The 16,309-nt window shown below is 68.3% G+C and overlaps 4 protein-coding genes across 6 annotated transcripts; 2 read left to right on the forward strand and 2 right to left on the reverse strand.

The window, feature by feature from the left end:
• Positions 1–559: 559 nt before the first annotated feature.
• LOC142364652 (surfactant protein C-like) lies at positions 560–2,481 on the reverse strand. Its single transcript, XM_075444608.1, has 6 exons — positions 2,440–2,481; positions 1,831–2,160; positions 1,217–1,327; positions 1,024–1,134; positions 753–857; positions 560–640 (listed from the first exon to the last, which is right to left on the reverse strand). Exons 1-5 carry the CDS (start codon positions 2,479–2,481, stop codon positions 762–764), a joined length of 690 nt encoding a protein of 229 aa, XP_075300723.1. The 3' UTR covers positions 560–640; positions 753–761.
• A 2,484-nt stretch (positions 2,482–4,965) lies between these two features.
• SFTPC (surfactant protein C) lies at positions 4,966–6,278 on the reverse strand. Its single transcript, XM_075444737.1, has 5 exons — positions 5,848–6,278; positions 5,613–5,759; positions 5,345–5,485; positions 5,160–5,270; positions 4,966–5,073 (listed from the first exon to the last, which is right to left on the reverse strand). The coding sequence occupies exons 1-5, from the start codon at positions 5,890–5,892 to the stop codon at positions 4,966–4,968; spliced, it is 552 nt and encodes a 183-aa protein (XP_075300852.1). The 5' UTR covers positions 5,893–6,278.
• Positions 6,279–6,297: 19 nt separating this feature from the next.
• LGI3 (leucine rich repeat LGI family member 3) lies at positions 6,298–12,337 on the forward strand. 2 transcript variants are annotated; one of them, XM_075444733.1, is made up of 9 exons: positions 6,298–6,406; positions 6,567–6,960; positions 8,025–8,096; positions 8,177–8,248; positions 8,366–8,437; positions 8,547–8,618; positions 8,735–8,904; positions 8,981–9,145; positions 9,247–12,337. In XM_075444733.1, exons 2-9 carry the CDS (start codon positions 6,749–6,751, stop codon positions 10,062–10,064), a joined length of 1,653 nt encoding a protein of 550 aa, XP_075300848.1. In that variant the 5' UTR covers positions 6,298–6,406; positions 6,567–6,748; the 3' UTR covers positions 10,065–12,337. The 2 variants fall into 2 exon arrangements, with proteins under 2 accessions (XP_075300848.1, XP_075300849.1); XM_075444734.1 differs by lacking the exon at positions 6,298–6,406 and adding an exon at positions 6,478–6,495.
• Positions 12,338–12,701: 364 nt separating this feature from the next.
• Positions 12,702–16,255, forward strand: REEP4 (receptor accessory protein 4). 2 transcript variants are annotated; one of them, XM_075444736.1, is made up of 8 exons: positions 12,702–12,825; positions 13,715–13,787; positions 13,854–13,930; positions 14,088–14,208; positions 14,808–14,921; positions 15,155–15,287; positions 15,384–15,553; positions 15,634–16,255. In XM_075444736.1, the coding sequence occupies exons 1-8, from the start codon at positions 12,794–12,796 to the stop codon at positions 15,685–15,687; spliced, it is 774 nt and encodes a 257-aa protein (XP_075300851.1). In that variant the 5' UTR covers positions 12,702–12,793; the 3' UTR covers positions 15,688–16,255. The 2 variants fall into 2 exon arrangements, with proteins under 2 accessions (XP_075300851.1, XP_075300850.1); XM_075444735.1 differs by lacking the exon at positions 12,702–12,825 and having other exon boundaries at positions 13,596–13,787.
• Positions 16,256–16,309: the final 54 nt, after the last annotated feature.

Below are 16,309 nucleotides of genomic sequence, written 5' to 3' on the forward strand. Positions count from 1 at the left end.
ACAGGCTGTCTCCAGGAACAGCTCCGAGACCTGGCTCTTCCCCTTCTCCTTTATTCAGTGCCGCAGGGCCGGAGAGGACAGGCACATTTTTCCGGGCAGCCTTGGCTCTGGCAGGAGGAGGGGGCAGCTCAGGGGGGTCCCGTGCCCCAGTGCTGAGCGAGGCTCAGGAGGTGCCTCCTGCCAGTCCCCAGGCTGTGGCTGCAGCAGAAATTCGCCTAAAATCTGCTCAGAGCCCCAAAAAGGAAGCCGGGAGCTGCCGGCAGCCGGGCAAGCAGGGAAGCGAAGAACTGGAACGGAGAATTTTGTTTCTCTAAATGTCATGTTTTTTTAAGCTCATTTTTGCACTCGGGTTTGGCGAAGCTGAGAAGACTTAAGTGACAAACCAGCTGTCCCCCGGCGCGGCGCTCGCCCAAGCAGACACCCACCCACCGCCTCCAGCCCCCCCAGCACCGCGCCAGCAGCCCCCCGCGCCCCTCCGATGCCGACCCCCCAACCCCGCAGCCCCCCGGCCTCGCGTGGGCTCCGGCACCTCCCGACATCGGAGCGAGTGAGGAGCTGCTGGCGGGGGCGGCTGTGGAGGGGTCGGTGATGCTCCGGGAGGGACAGAGGGGCTGCGGCAACGCCGTGTCCGTCGGGGATGCTGCAAGGCAAACCCGGCACCGTGAGGGTGCCGCTGGGTGGGTGGGGGTCCCCCAACCCTCCCCACCAGCCCCCTGCCCACCTCTGCGGGCAGCGGGCCCCTCGGCACTCACCCAGCAAGGCTAAGCCCAGTAGACGGGGACGATGCTGCAGAGGATGCTCGCCGTGGTGCCCAGGAGGGAGCGATCGGCCAGGGGCATGGCCAGCCTCTCCTCAGCCTGGCGAGGGGACAGAAGGACAAACGGGGCAGCACTGGCAGGATGCTACACCCCGGTTCTTCATCGGGGGGGGGGGCTGCATGAGGCACCATGCCCGGAGCATCGCCGGGTGCCCCCCACACCCCTCCATCCCCCACCGGTGCTGAGCGGGGCGGGTGGTCCTCACCTCCCGGCGCTGGAAGGTCTGGGCGATGGCATCCAGCCCCGGGATGTTGTCCTTGTCCATGGGGGTGATGTAGCAGGCGCGGTGGAGCTGGGATCTGTAGCTCACCAGCAGCTGCTTGCAGACAGACCCGTGTCAGCCCGGTCCCACCGCCCCTTCCCCGTCCCCCTGGGGCCGCACGGGGCTCCCCGCTTACGTTCTTGTAGTCGTAGATGACCATGGCCGGGTTTCCATCCTCACCATCCAGGTAGAAAGTGGCTGCGTCCTCATCCCAAGCCAGTCCTCTCCGCAGCCCCATCCGCAGGACCTGGGGGACGTGGTGGGGGCTCACTGCCGGGGCTCATGGAATCATGGAATGGGTTGGGTTGGGTTGGGTTGGGTTGGGTTGGGGTTGGGTTGGAAGGGGCCTTATAGATCTTCTTGTTCCAACCCCTCTGCCATGGGCAGGGACCCTTTCCACCAGCCCAGGGTACTCTGAGCCCCGTCCAACCTGGCCTTGAGCACTGCCAGGGAGGGGGCATCCGCAGCTTCTCTGGGCAACCTGGGCCAGTGCCACCACCCTCAGAGGGATGAATTTTTCTGATATCTAATCTAAATCTCCCCTCTTTTTGTCTGAAGCCATCCCCCCTTGTCCCACCACTCCAGACCCTTCTTCTGGACCCTTCTACCCTCTCCATCTTTCTCAGAAGCCCCTCTGGGCACCGGTGGCTGCTCTAAGGTCTCCCTGGAGCCAGCTCTTCTCCAGGCTGAGCAGCCCCAGCTCTCCTGGCCCTTCCCCATGGGAGAGGGGCTCCGTCCCTCCCCACTCACGGCGTCGGCGTGCCGCTGGTCCTCGCGCAGCCACATCAGCAGGGCGCCGGCGATGATGACCACCAGCAGGACCACCACCACCACCACGATGAGGAGGCACTTGAGGTGGTGGCAGCTGAGCAGCTTGCGGGGCAGGTAGCAGAGCAGGCGGGGCACGAAGCAGAGGGACTTCTTGATGCAGCCGCAGCCGGGGCAGCCGGGGCACCGGGGGCATTTGCAGCAGCGCGGGATGCAGCATTTGGAGCAGCAGACGGCGCAGGGCCAGCAGCAGCAGCCCGGCTTGCAGCATCCCTTGCAGCAGCCGGTGCCGCAGCAGCCTTTCTCCGGGTCCTGCGGGCATGGGAAAGGCGGAGAGCTGGGGTGAGGGGGAAGGAGATGGCAGCTGGGGGATGCAGGTGGGACAAGGGTTGGCTTTCCGTGAGGAACATCTGCTGTCCCACAGCCCCCGAGCTCTGGGGAAGCAGCGTCCCACGGGCTCTGGCTCCGTCACACGTGCCTCGGTGCCTCGCCGGGATAAACCAAGCAAAGCCCCGTGCCGAGCATCTCCACGGGGCACAGGGACAGCCCCAGCGTGGCCGTGCCACCCGCCTGCGGGTCGCGGGGACTCACCAGCGGCTCTTCAACCACCACCTGCTTCATGCCGCTCTCCATGGCTGCCTCCTCCTCCTCCTCCCCGTGCAGCAGCCGGCGCAGAGGGCTTTATACGGGGGCTCTGGGGTGGGGCACGGGGCAGCCCCCGTGACCGGGCTTGCGGCCCTGGAGTGCAATCGGGCTCCGGCATGCGATCCACTTCACCTCTGTTTGCTGACCGCCTCTCCCGGGGCTGGGTTCCTCTGGGAACCCGGGGGACAAGTGGCTCTGAGGGCACTCGACCCCGAGCACGGGGGTCCGGGAGCGAGGTGTCGGGGCCAAAGCAAACCCTCCTGAGCAGGTTGGAGCTGCCCTCCGGGGTGGAGCATCCGGCGATGGCCATGGCCAAGGCGAGACCTGGCCCGGTGCCCGCGCCCCTTCACCAGCTCGGCTGCCCGGAGCTGCTCGAGGTGGGCAAAGCACCACGACATCAAAGCTTTCCCACAAACCGCAAGGCCCCGGGGTGGGATGGGGTCACCGTGGGGTGGGGACGTGGCCCTGGAGCGTGGCCAGGCTGGGTGCTCCACAGCCTTGGTCCCGAGGATGCTCGGGTGCCGCGGGGGCTCACGATGCCGACGCTGGAGATTTCGGGGCTGCCCACAGCAGGGATTTGCTCAGGGTGAGGGGGGGTCCCGGCTCCAGTGTGTCACCCTGGTGGTGCAATCAGTAGGGCAGGGTGACACTGCTCTGCCTGGCATGACCCTCTCCTGGGACCTCTCCGGCCACCCCTGGGCCCCCTCCTCGACCCCATGGGAGCCCAGATGCTTCAGCTGGGTGTGGGGGTGAGGGTGTGCACCCCGCGTTGCACGCTGGCTCCTGTCCCGGGGCGTTGAGGAGCACGGGAGACCCTCGAGTGGCTCCTGGCTGTTTGCTCTCCAGCGCAGTGCGCAGGAGGGGCTGTGGGAGCCCTCGCTGAGCACCCTGCTCAGCCCCGCTCTTACCCGGGGTGACACAGGGGCAGGGCCAGACCCGGTTTTCAGGGAGCAGAGCTGCTGGCCCCGTGTCGACCCGTGGCAGCGTGCGGTTCCCCTCCTGCTCCCACCACAGTGTGAGCCCCCCGGGGGTGAGAGCCTCCTCGCTGCCCACGCCGGTGGCTGCAGGGACAGCCCTGACTTAGTGAAACCACACCACCCGCAACCTTGTCCTGGGTGGGCTGGCTCGGGTCCCCCAGGGTCTCTTTTCTCCCACCCAGCCCCGCTGATCCCCCACTCTCAGTGCTCGGAGGTGCACCCCAAGGGTGCTCCCGGCTGCTCTGGGGCAGAGGAGCAGGAGATGGTGGGGATGAGGGACCTATGGGGGTGGAGGGGGGCTGGGAGCAAGTGGATTGTGGTGTCCATGGATGCCCTGCTCAGCCCAGGGCTTGGTGGTCCCCAGGGATGTGAGACACAGTCCCTCCGTCCCCGTCCGCGCATGGAGGGGATGAGGATGGGGACATGGAGGGGACGAGGATGGGGACCTTTCCAGGAGGGGTGGCCCAGACCCCTCTGGGGTGCCAGGCTGGCCGGGTGCGCTGCCTGCTCCCCGGGGGCTGGAGGTGCCGAGGCTGCGCCCGCCATCTCGTCACCCCTCGGTGCAAACCGGGAGGAGGCGGGGAGGGGGGACACCTCGGCCATGCAGCCTGGCAGCGTGGTGGGCGTCAAGGGGGGGGGGAGTGGGTCCCTCAACCGGGGCTGGACACAGAATACAGACACGAGGGGTGCATCCCCCCACGCAGGACTCCGCAGGGGACATCTCCAGGGCAGCCCGCTTGGCCAGCGTGGGGGGAATCCCAGAATCCCAGCATGGTCGGGGTTGGCAGGGACCTCTGTGGGTCCCCCAGCCCAACCCCCTGCCCAAGCAGGGTCACCCAGAGCAGGCTGCACAGCACCGCGGCCAGGCGGGGCTGGAATATCTCCAGAGAAGGAGACTCCACAGCCTCCCTGGGCAGCCTGGGCCAGGGCTCCGTCACCCTCTGAGGGAAGAAGTTCTTCCTTGGGTTCAGCTGGAGCTTCCTCTGCTCCAGTTTGTGCCCGTTGCCCCTTGTCCTGTCGCTGGGCACCACTGGAAAGAGTCTGGCCCCGTCCTCCTGACCCCCACCCTGCAGATATTTATGGGCATTTCTAAGGTCCCCTCTCAGCCTTCTCTTCTCCAGGCTGAACAAGCCCAGCTCCCTCAGCCTCTCCTCGTAGGAGAGATGCTCCAGTCCCCTCCTCATCCTCGCAGCCCTCCGCTGGACTCTCTCCAGCAGCTCCTCATCCCTCTTGAAGTGGGGGAAGGACGAGAGCTGTGCCGCGAGGCCGGGGCAGGGGCTCTGCTTCTCAGAGAGGAGCGCGAATCCCAAAGCAAACCCCACTTTATTACGAGTGCCGCGGGAAAGCCGCGGTGCCGAGCGGCCGCGGACGGAGCATCCCGACATCGGGGCAGCTGCAGGTGGGATGGAGCCCGGAAGGCAACGCGGGGTGCAGGGGGATGGCGGCACCCCCACATCGCTGCCCCGTGCCCCCCAGGAGCCCACCCCAGCCGGCGCTACGCCCAGTAGACGGGGACGGTGCTGCAGAGGATGTTCACGGTGGTGCCCAGGATGGAGCGGTCGGCCAAGGGCGCGGTGGTGTCCCCGCTCTCCTTCGCCTCATCCTGCAGGAGAGAGGATGGGGGGGGCTGCCGTGCTCAGCCCCCCTCCAGCAGACCCCCACCGCAAGCCCGGCAGCCCCCCTGCTCACCTCCCGGCGCCGGAAGGTCGCGGTGACGGCGTCCAGCCCCGGGATGTTGTCCTTGTCCATGCGGGTGATGTAGCAGGCGCGGTGACGCCAGGACCTGTAGCCCACCAGCAGCTGCTTGTGGACAGACCCTGGTCAGCTCGTCCCCGTCCCCGTCCCTGTCCCCGTCCCCCGGGCTCCCCACGCACCTTGCCGTAGTCGTAGACCACCATGGCGGAGGCGTTGAGCCCGTCCCGCACGGCGAACGTCCCGGTCCGTTCCTTCTTGCTCATGGAGAGGTGCTGGGGGGTCCCTTCACCATCCAGGCCGTGGATGGTCATCCGTAAGACCTGCCAGGTGGAGAGGGGGTCAGGGAGCTTGGTGGGGTCTAAACCCCGTCCCCGCGAAGCGCCGGTGGCCGGTGCCATCCCCGTGCCCGTCGCCGGAGCTGGTGGCAGCGCGGCTCCCTCCCCTCACCGTCTCGGCGTGCGTCTCGGTGATGCGCAGCCCCAGGAGGAGGAAGGCGACGATGACCACCACGAGGACCACCACCACCACCACCACCACGAGGAGGCACTTGAGCTGGTGGGGGACGCAGGGCAGGCGGGGGGAGGCCGTGTAGCGCTGGGGATAGAGGGGAGCACCCGGCTGAGCTGCCGGCGCTCAGCCCCACGCCGGCTCGCCGGGCTGGGTGACGACGGGTGCTCCTTACCGGAGGTGCCTCCTCCATCAGCGCCTCTTTGGAGCTGTCGTCCATCTCGCCCTCCCTCGCCGTGTCCCTTTGCCAGCCGGAGCCGGGGGAATTTATAGGGGCTCCGGGTGGGTGCAAGGAGGCTGGGGCCACCCCGGCTGCCAAGGTCCCACTTGGGCTCTGTTTGCTGAGCCTGGAGAGGGGCAGGGTGAAACCCCCGAGGGCCCTTTCCCGGCATTTGGGCGGCAGCAAGGGGGGGGGCCAAGGCAAAGAGCGGGCAGGCAGAGCGTGCCCGCCCTCCGCACCCAACCCTGGGCTCCGGCCAGGGACCCAGCACCCTCCGCACGCGTCCCTGGGGATGCTGCACCCCTGCTCCCCGCTGCACCCCTGCTCCCCGCAGCCCCGTGTGCGGGGCAGCCGCGGCCCCCCCGGCGCGGGGAAGAGCTGGCTGGGCTCATTGTTGGCCGGGAGCGCGGTGCCTGGGACGGGACGGACGGGCAGGGAGCTGGCAGCAGCAGCGCTGCGGCACAGGCGCCCGGGCGAAGCGAAGGGGTGGGCGAGCCCCTGCCAGCCCCGGAGGGTACCCCCCTGTCCCCCATCCCTGTGCTCCCCGAGACCCCCCCGTCTCCCGGTGGCCTTCCTCCCGGCGTGCATCCCGCCTTGGCACGGGTGAGGACACGCGTCCAGGCGGATGCTCGCGCTGTCGCTCAGCCGCATCGCTCCCTCCCTCCTTCCCGCAGCACCGGAGCATGGTGAGCCGCAGAGCAGCGGGTCGGACGCCGGCAGCCTCCGCCGCCACCATCGCTTCCCCACCGCGCTGAGATCTCCGGGGAAGGAGGAGAGGAGAAGGCTTCGCCGCCTCGCCCGGGCACCGCAGGAGAGGGACCAGCTCCAGGGGACACGGCAGGGCTAGGCCAGGGTGATGGAGCCGCAGCGCCGGAGGGGGATGCCGAGAGGCCAGCTCTCCGCTCTCCTCCTCCTCCTCGCCTTGGCCTGGCTCTGGCTGCCGGCGGGGGGTCGGCGGCCCCCCCGGCCACCCCCTTGCCCCCCGAGCTGCTCCTGCACCCGGGACACAGCCTTCTGCGTGGACTCCAAGGCTGTGCCCAGGAACCTGCCCCCCGAGGTCATCTCGCTGTGAGTACCCAGGCAGCGGGACCTGGATGGGGACAGGGACGGGGATGGGGACAGGGATGGGGATGGGGATGTGGATGGGGACAGGGATGGGGATGGGGACGGGGACATGGATGCAGATGGGGATGAGGACGGGGATGCGGATGGGATGGGGATGGGGATGGGGGACGGGGATGGGGATGGGGATGGGGACGGGGATGGGGACATGGATGCAGATGGGGATGAGGACGGGGATGCAGATGGGATGGGGATGGGGACGGGGATGGGGACGGGGATGGGGACAGGGATGAGGATGGGGACCGGGGATGGGGACAGGGATGGGGATGGGGACAGGGATGGGGATGGGGACAGGGATGGGGACAGTGATGGGGATGGGGACGGGGATGGGGATGGGGACGGGGATGGGGACAGGGATGGGGATGGGGACCGGGGATGGGGACAGGGATGGGGATGGGGACAGGGATGGGGACAGGGATGAGGATGGGGACAGGGATGGGGATGGGGACAGGGATGGGGACAGTGATGGGGATGGGGACGGGGATGGGGACGGGGATGGGGTCACCTCCCTGGGGTGCAGGGCTGGCGGGGGCTGCTGGCAGGGACAGCCTCACTCTTTGTGTGGTTTTGGGGGCAAACACACGGCAGCGTGGGGTACGGGTGGTGCGGGGGTCCCCTGGGGGAAGGAGAGGGCGGGGGGCACCCTGGGACGGGTCCCCGTGTCCTGCGGCGGTGGCAGGTCCCCTTGCAGACGCAGCCATCCGTCAGCGGCAGACGGAGCGGGGCTGCAGCCCGTCCCCACCGTGCTCCCCGTCTGCCGTGACCTTGGGGACCGCAGCCCCGAGGGGACACGGCTGGGGGGGTCCCGACGCTGCTCCCCAGCGCACCGGAGCCTTGCACGGGGTTGCGAGCGTGTGCGGGGGGGACGCACGCGTGTGAGTGCGTGCGGCTGCGTGTGAGCGCGTGTCCGTGCGTACACGCGTGTGCGCTCGGTGGGGGGGTGCCGCCGAGCCCCCCCCCCGCCGCTGTCCCCGCTCCTGCACAGCCCTGAAGCTGCCTCTCGCCGGCAGGACGATGGTGAACGCGGCTTTCACGGAGATCCGCGAGGCAGCCTTCGCCCACGTCCCCTCGCTGCAGTTCCTGTACGTCCCCCGCGCCGGCGGCCGGGCGTCCCGGTGCCCCCCCCGTGCCCACCCTGACGCCTCCCCCCCTCTCTTGGCAGCCTGCTCAACTCCAACAAGTTCACGCTGATCGGGGACAACGCCTTCGCCGGCCTCTCGCACCTCCAGTACCTGTGCGTGGGGACACGGGGGTGGCCCCGGGGGGGGCGTGGGGAGGGCAGGGGTATCGGCAGGGACCGCTCCTGGGGGTATCGGACCGGGGCATCGGCCACCATCTCCTCCTGCCCCAGGTTCATCGAGAACAACGACATCCAGGCGCTCTCCAAGGCCACTTTCCGCGGGCTCAAGTCCCTGACCCACCTGTGAGTACCCGGGGGTCCCACGTCCCCCGCCCCGGGGACACGGGGATGGCTCTTGCCTCTTCGCTGCGTTCGGGGCTGTGTCACCTCCACGACCCCTCTCGTCCCCCAGGTCCTTGGCCAACAACAACCTACAGACGCTGCCCCGGGACCTCTTCAAGCCGCTGGACATCCTGAGCGACCTGTGAGGCTGCCGCAGACACGGGGCTGGGGAGCGGGTGACGTCCCCGGGGGGGTCCGGGCAGGATGCTCTGCTCGCTCAGGGCTGGGGGTGACGCGGGTGCCGTCTGTCCTGGGCAGGGACCTCCGGGGCAACGCGCTGGCCTGCGACTGCAAGATCAAGTGGTTGGTGGAGTGGCTGGAGAGCACCAACACCACGGTCCCCGCCGTCTTCTGCAGCAGCCCCGGGCAGTTTGAGGGCCAGCGGATCCGGGACCTGGCGCTCGGTGACTTCCAGTGCATCACCACGGGTAAGGGACCGCGGCCGGCCGCGTCCCCCTCCCCGCTCCCACATGCTGGGACCCTCACGGCCGCCTCTCCCCGCAGACTTCGTGGTGCACCAGGTCCTGCCCTTCCAGTCGGTGTCGGCTGAGCCCTTCACCTACGCCAGCGACCTGTACGTCGCGCTGGCGCAGCCCGGCGCCAGCAGCTGCGCCGTCCTCAAGTGGGACTACGTGGAGCGCAAGCTGCGCGACTTCGACCGCATCCCCGGTAAGGCGTCCGGGCGGGGGTCACCTTCAGGGTTGGGACCCCCGTTTTTGGGGGGATTCGGGCAGGACACGGCCCCGGCGTGACGCGGTCCTGCCCGGCAGCTCACTCGGCGGTGCACTGCAAGCCCATCGTGGCGCAGGACCAGCTGTACGTGGTGGTGGCCCAGCTCTTCGGCGGTTCCTACATCTACCGGTGGGACACCGCCGTGGACAAGTTCATCAAGATCCAGGACATCGACAGCCAGAAGACCCGCAAGCCCAACGACATCGAGGCCTTCCAGATCGAAGGCGACTGGTACTTTGTCATCGCCGACAGCTCCAAGGCGGGCTCCACCAGCCTCTACCGCCTCAACCAGAACGGCTTCTACTCCCACCAAGCCCTCCACGCCTGGCACCGCGACACCGACGTGGAATACGTGGAGAACGACGGCAAACCCCGGCTGATCATCTCCAGCAGCTCCCAAGCCCCCGTCATCTACCAGTGGAACCGGGCGCAGAAGCAGTTCGCGCCCCAGGGGGAGGTGGGGGAGATGCTGGACGTGCAGATGGTGAAGCATTTCAGGGTGAAGAAGGACCAGTTCCTCTGCCTCAGCCGCTACATCGGCGACTCCAAGGTGGTGCGCTGGGAAGGGCAGCGCTTCGTCGAGCTGCAGACGCTGCCGTCCCGCGGCTCCATGGTGATGCAGCCCTTCTCGGTGGAGCAGCGGCAGTACCTGGCCCTGGGCAGTGACTTCTCCTTCACCCACGTCTACCTGTGGGACGAGGAGAAGCAGAAGTTCGTCAAGTTTCAGGAGCTGTCGGTGCAGGCGCCGCGGGCTTTCCGCTACGTACCGGCTGCCGATGTGCAGCTCCTCCTGGCCCCCAGCTTCAAGGCCAACACGCTGGTCTATCGGCACGTGGTGGTGGACCTCAGCCTCTAGCAGGGTGGCAGAGCCCGAGCCGCCCGCACGGCCCCAAGACAGCTCTCGCCTCCTCCGAGGGCTGCCCACTCCCGCCCGAGGACACGCATGCGCCCGCCAGCCCTTCCTCCTGCCCACCCTGTTCCCGGCCCCCCCCGTGTCCACCCACCCCTCGAATCGTCCCCCCGGGGCAGCACCCTCTGCCAGGGGAAGCCACAAGCCTCAGTTTCTCCCCCGGCTCTCCCGGTTCCCTCACATCCAGCACCCACCCAGCCCATCCGGCAGCCCAAGGGATGCGGGCAGGATGGGGGGACCTCGCCCTTGGGTGCCTGCTCTGCGGTGTTGGGATGGGGGGCATGGGTGCCTCTGCCCGCTCGGGCACTGGGCAGGAGCTGGAGGCTGGCGGCACGGAGGTCTGGGGGCACGGCAGCGGGGCGGCAGGCAGGGATGGGCACAGGCAGGGGCAGGGCTGGGTGGGCTGCTCCCAGGACACTGGGGTGCTCCCAGGACACTGGGGTGCTCCCAGGCCGATGGGATGCTCCAGAGGGGATGGGATGCTCGAAGCCAGTGGGATGCTCTGGTGTGGATGCGGATGGGATGCCCCAAGGAGGATGGGATGCTCCAGGCCAGCGGAATGCTCCAGTGTGGAAGCGGATGGGATGTCCCAAGGAGGATGGGATGCTCCAGGCCAGTGGGATGCTCCAAGGAGGATGGGATGCTCCAATGTGGATGGGATATCCCAAGGAGGATGGGATGTTCCAGGCCAGCGGAATGCTCCAGTGTGGAAGCGGATGGGATGTCCCAAGGAAGATGGGATGCTCCAGGCCAGCGTGATGCTCCAAGGAGGATGAGATGTCCCAAGGAGGACGCGATGCTCCAGGCTGGCAGGATGCTCCAAGGAGGATGGGATGCTCCAAGGAGGATGAGATGTCCCAAGGAGGATGGGATGCTCCAGGCTGGTGGGATGCTCCAAGGAGGATGGGATGCTCCAAGGAGGATGAGATGTCCCAAGGAGGATGGGATGCTCCAGGCTGGCGGGATGCTCCGAGGCGGTGTGGCCACCGCAGAAGCAGATCTGGGCTGCTCCTGTCCCGCTCCGTGCCTGGCCAGCCGCTCCCTCTGCCCGTGGCCCCCGCAGCCCCGCTGCCGGGCAGCACCCAGCGTGCCAGCCGTACCCGAGGTGCACGCGCCCGCCGACGCGCTCCCCACAATAAACACACTGTGACCCCCAGCCCTGCCTGCGTCTGCCCGCAGCCGCCCCGCGCCCAGCCGTGCCCGCCGCTCCGCAGCAAACCCCGCCGAGCCCAGGAGGGGGGATCCCCTGGTTTTGGGGGAGGGGGAAGCAGGAGGTGATTCCCCAGTCCCAGCTGGAGCAACGGCACCCCGAGCTGCGCCAGCACCCGGCAGCCGCCCGGCTGGTTTTCCCGGGGAGCCTTTCCCTGTCCCCCAGGTATATGAATATGCATGTGAAAACCCACCAATTAAGCACAAATAAAGAAAGGTAACGGGCACCTCTGGGGCACAGCCGGTTTCAGGGAGCCCGAACCTGCTCCCTCGCAGCCCCCGCAGCACCCTGCCCTGGGTGCGAGGGAGCGCCCAGCCCTGGAGCCCAGCCCAAACCGGTGCCGCAGCCTGGCATTGCCACGCTTCCGCGCCTCAGTTTCCCTACCAGGAAAGGGCAGATTTTAAAGCCAGGCGGGAAGCACGGGGAGAAGCCGCAGCGGGGTGCTGGCACCCCGACAGTGGCTGTGACTGGGATGGGGGGGGCTGGGGTGCCCTGGGCCGCTGCTGGGGACGCACGGCCGAGGGGAAGGCGACGTCAGGCGCACAGTGAGGACTCTGAACCCCGCTCCCGTTCCGGGTAGAGGAAGCAGCTTCTCTTTTTCTGCGGAGCATCTCGCAGGGATCCACGCCTGCCGCAGAGCCCTGGCCCTGGTTCAGCAACACGCCTGAGCGGGTGCTTGAGGTTAAGCACACATCGACACCCAGGTGAGGCGTGCCGGGGAGTGGATTTTGCAGCGGCTGAGGCTAAACCCTGCTGAATCAACACCTCGGGGGGGGTGCCAGCACGTCTGACTGCCTTGGCATGACCCAGCAGCGCTCCCGCCTCCGCCCAAACCCCCAGCTCCCGCGGCCCTTCCCTCCCTGCCCTCTCGCACCCCCCATGGCAGTGGGGTGCTCAGCACGCCCCACGCTGCGCGTACACCGCACCTGAGCAGAGCAAAAAACACCCCCTCTAAACCCAAAACGAAGTCCCCAACGTCACGCGAAGAGTCTTTCCCTCCCTTCCCTGCCTGCTTCCTGATTAAAAAAAGAAAAAAAAATATATATATCAATTGAACTGTTTTGGTGGGCAGGGGTATGAAGCGCCAGGACCCATAGCTGCTCTTGTGGGGCGCGACCCTTTTAAGAACCTTTGTTGCCCTTTTAAGAGCCGGCGTTGCCCCTTTAAGAGCCGACGTTGCCCATTTAAGAGCCGACGTTGCCCATTTAAGAGCCGACGTTGCCCTTTTAAGAGCCGACGTTGCCTTTTTAAGCGCCGCCGCGGCCGTTTCAATCTCGGTGGGGTCCGCTGGGGTTCGAGCGCGCATGCGCGGTGCCGGCACCGTTCAAGCTGTTGCTTTGCGTTCCGGCCGCTGCTGCGGGGGTCCTGGGTGGTCCCGGGGGGCTTCGGGGGGTCCCGGGGGGGACACAAGGCGGCTCTGCCCACCCGGGGCTGCCCGGCCCAGCGCTGCGGGCCCACCCGCACCATGGTGTCCTGGATACTCAGCCGGGTGGTCGTGTGAGTGGGGAACGGGGGGGGGGGGGGTCCCGGTGCACCCGGGGGGGCTGAGCTGAGCCTCCCCATCCCCGGGGGTCCCTGTTTAACGGGGAGCACCCACCGGGGGCTCGCTGTGGTGGGAGGGGGGTGCGGAGGCGGGAATTGGAGGGGGGGGGGGTGCTGCTGGTGGGTGACCCGCGATGCTCCTGTGTGGGGGCAGCCAGGGACCCCCCCCATGATGGGAACGGGGGGGGGGGTGCGGGTCCCGGGGAGGGGGGAGCTTGACCCCGGCCATACGCTGTGGCCAGCCGGGGTGGGGGATGCCCACGCGTGGGGAGAGGGGGGACCCTGCGGGGTGGGCAGCAGGTGGGGGGGATGCCCACGCGTGGGGAGGGGGGACCCCGCCCTGTGGGGTGGGTGGGGGGCAGCAGGGGGGCTGCTGGGGGGGTCGGGGGTGGGTGCCATGCCCCGCTGCGGGAAACCCACCTCCCTGCCCGTGTCCCGCAGCCAGGCGAGTGACCCACGGGTGGGTGGGCACGGCGGCTCGCCCACGGCCGCGGGGAGCTGGCACCCAGCACCGCTCTCCCGGGCGCGCCCTGGCAGCGATGCCGATCCCGGTTCCCGAGGGAGCCGAGCCTGCGCCCTGCCTCCTGCCACCGCCTCCTGCCACCGCCTCGACGGGTCCGCCCGGTCCCCGCGGAGGTGGCCGAGTCGGTGGCAGCGACGCAGCGCTCGCGGGTGGCTCTCCGCGACGGCGACGTCCGTTTTTCCCGGCGTCTCCGGGACCGGCGATGGTGCTGGAGGGGGTCAAGGCCAAGCTGCGGCGCTGGGGCCGGCAGCTCTGCTGCTCCCTGCTGCTGCTGCTCTACGCGGGGTGGCCGGCGTGCCTCACCCCCCCGCTCCGTTACAGGCTGCTCTTCGGGATGCTCTACCCTGCCTACGCGTCCTACAAGACCGTGAAGAGCAAGAACGTCCGGGAATACGTGAGTTAGGGTGCTTGGGGGGCTCCTCGCCGCGCTCCGGCGCCGGGCTGACCGGCTCACCCGCAGGTCCGCTGGATGATGTACTGGATCGTCTTTGCCCTCTTCATGGCCACGGAGACCTTCACCGACCTCCTCATCTCCTGGTGAGGTTGGGGCTGCGGGGGGGCTGACCCCCCTACGCGGGGGTCTCCAGGTCTGGTGGGAAGGGGAGAGGCACTGTCGCTTCTGCGAGGGAGCGGGACGTGCCCTTGGACCCCCCCACACCTCTGCTCACCTCCATCTTCTCCACCTCTCCCACAGGTTTCCCTTCTACTACGAGGTGAAGATGGCCTTCGTCATCTGGCTGCTCTCCCCCTACACGCGGGGGGCCAGCCTGCTCTACCGCAAATTCGTGCACCCCACGCTGTCCCGTAAGGAGAAGGTGAGAGCTGCCTGGCTCTGGGGGGGTCCTGTGTGCCCGGGGTGGGGGGGCTCAGCCCACCGAGCAGGACCCTGGGCTGGGGATGCCCTGGGATGTGGTGGCTCTGCACCCTCAGCACCGCTGCGGTTGTCTGAGGAGCTAATGGAGTGAGCCCAGGGCTGCGAGGATGAGGAGGGGCCTGGAGCATCTCTTCTACGAGGAGAGGCTGAGGGAGCTGGGCTTGTTCAGCCTGGAGAAGAGAAGGCTGAGAGGGGACCTTAGAAATGCCCATAAATATCTGCAGGGTGGGGGTCAGGAGGACGGGGCCAGACTCTTTCCAGTGGTGCCCAGCGACAGGACAAGGGGCACTGGGCACAAACTGGAGCAGAGGAAGCTCCAGCTGAACCCGAGGAAGAACTTCTTCCCTCTGAGGGTGCCGGAGCCCTGGCCCAGGCTGCCCAGGGAGGCTGTGGAGTCTCCTTCTCTGGAGATATTCCAGCCCCGCCTGGCCGCGGTGCTGTGCAGCCTGCTCTGGGTGACCCTGCTTGGGCAGGGGGTTGGGCTGGGTGACCCCAGAGGTCCCTTCCCACCCCTGCCATGCTGGGATTCTGTCTCGGCAGGAGATCGACACGTACGTCGTCCACGCCAGGGAGCGTGGCTACGAGATGATGGTGCGCTTCGGCAAGAAGAGCCTCAACATGGCAGCCACGGCCGCGGTCCAGGCGGCCACCAAGGTACCGGGAACGGGGCCGGGCTGCTCCGCTTCCCCGAGGACGCTTCGGCTCCCGGGGTGGCCCCCGAGGTGTGGGTGTCGGGAGTGGGGTCTCCGGGTGCGGAGCCCTGGCGCTGGGCTGCTGGTGCCCAGCCCCGCGTTCGGGTGCCCGCGTGCTTTGGGGTTTGCCCCGTGGGGCTCATTTCCATCCTTGCTGTCCCCCCTGTCCCCCCCCCAACCTCCCACCCCCTCCAGAGCCAGGGCGCGCTGGCCGGGCGGCTCCGCAGCTTCAGCATGCAGGACCTGCGCTCCATCCCCGACGAGACCCCCGTGCACTACCGGGACCCCCTGTACCTGGAGGAGCAGGAGAGCCACAGGCAGCTGCTGGGTGAGCTTCGGGGGGGGTCACAGTGGTGGTGGGGGGCTTGAGAAAGGCCCCCATGGTGGGGCTGTGCCGGGAGCTGTCGTGTGCCCCCGTCCCCAGCCTATGGCACGTCCTCGGCCGGCCAGCAGCACGCGAGCGATTCGGAGGAAGAGGAGCTCTGGTCGGACTCACCAGACTCGCCCGAGCCTTCATCCCGTGGCTGGGACCCCAGACCCCTCTCCCGCAGCCAGAGCCTGCGCGCGGCGAAGAAGACGACCCTGAGCAAGGAGGTACGGTGCGAGGTGGGGGGGGGATGCAGTGGCGTGGGGCTGGGGCGAGGGGGTCCTGACCCATCCCTCCCCCTGCCCAGGGCTCTTCCCGGCTCTTGCGTAGCCGGAGCAGGCGGAAAGAGCAGGACAGCTGACGGCTCCCGGGAAAGCCGTCTGCCACGAGTCTTAAACACCAGTTTGCTGCTGCGGCACCGGGAGGGAGCCACGGTTCGTGCACCCCCCGGCCCCGGGGAGGGGGCTCCCCCGGCCATGACACTGTAGAGAGCTCCTCGGACCTCTGCGCCGTCTGCTTCGCGGAGGGGACGGCAGCTCGGCACCGGGCTGCTCCCACCGTGCCCCCCGGCGGACCCCCCTGCTGCAGGTCGGCACTGGGGTGTTTCCCAGGGGGTCTGGGCCCCCCCCTCTGCTTCTTCTCTCACCCCACGGACTCTATGGGCACTGCTGGGCCCCCTAATCCAGCTGCCACCATGCCTTACCCCCCCATCCCCGCTCCCCTGGGGACGTCCCTCGTCCCCTCCAGCCTCTGAAGCCAAAGACACAGCCCCTGGCCAGGGACCCCCCCTCAGCTGCTGCCTGACCCCCCCCACCCCTACCCGAAACTGGGGTGCGAGTGCCTGACCGTGCCCTGCCCGGCACCACGCGGCTTTTAATGTTCCCCCCTCCCAGAAAGGGGGTTTTGTATCCACGGAAATAAATGTGATTTCGGACTTTCAGAAGCAGGAGTTGTCCCCTTCCCCGGGAGCGGGGGCTGCGTGG

The sequence above is a fragment of the Opisthocomus hoazin genome, chromosome 28 (assembly GCF_030867145.1).
Source record: "Opisthocomus hoazin isolate bOpiHoa1 chromosome 28, bOpiHoa1.hap1, whole genome shotgun sequence".
NCBI classification, from domain to species: Eukaryota; Metazoa; Chordata; class Aves; order Opisthocomiformes; family Opisthocomidae; genus Opisthocomus; species Opisthocomus hoazin.

Coding starts and splice junctions, on each gene's coding strand:
- LOC142364652 (XM_075444608.1), bottom strand. CDS start 2,481: ATGGAGAGCGGCATGAAGCAGGTGGTGGTTGAAGAGCCGCTG. Junction 2,161..2,439: donor TGGTGGTTGAAGAGCCGCTG/GTGAGTCCCCGC, acceptor CCATGCCCGCAG/GACCCGGAGAAAGGCTGCTG. Junction 858..1,023: donor AGACCTTCCAGCGCCGGGAG/GTGAGGACCACC, acceptor TCCCCTCGCCAG/GCTGAGGAGAGGCTGGCCAT.
- SFTPC (XM_075444737.1), bottom strand. CDS start 5,892: ATGGACGACAGCTCCAAAGAGGCGCTGATGGAGGAGGCACCTCCG. Junction 5,760..5,847: donor TGATGGAGGAGGCACCTCCG/GTAAGGAGCACC, acceptor CTCTATCCCCAG/CGCTACACGGCCTCCCCCCG. Junction 5,486..5,612: donor CCGAGACGCACGCCGAGACG/GTGAGGGGAGGG, acceptor TCCACCTGGCAG/GTCTTACGGATGACCATCCA.
- LGI3 (XM_075444733.1), top strand. CDS start 6,749: ATGGAGCCGCAGCGCCGGAGGGGGATGCCGAGAGGCCAGCTCTCCGCT. Junction 8,097..8,176: donor GTCCCCTCGCTGCAGTTCCT/GTACGTCCCCCG, acceptor CTCTCTTGGCAG/CCTGCTCAACTCCAACAAGT. Junction 8,905..8,980: donor CTTCCAGTGCATCACCACGG/GTAAGGGACCGC, acceptor CTCTCCCCGCAG/ACTTCGTGGTGCACCAGGTC.
- REEP4 (XM_075444735.1), top strand. CDS start 13,596: ATGGTGCTGGAGGGGGTCAAGGCCAAGCTGCGGCGCTGGGGCCGGCAG. Junction 13,788..13,853: donor GCAAGAACGTCCGGGAATAC/GTGAGTTAGGGT, acceptor GCTCACCCGCAG/GTCCGCTGGATGATGTACTG. Junction 15,554..15,633: donor AGACGACCCTGAGCAAGGAG/GTACGGTGCGAG, acceptor CCCCCTGCCCAG/GGCTCTTCCCGGCTCTTGCG.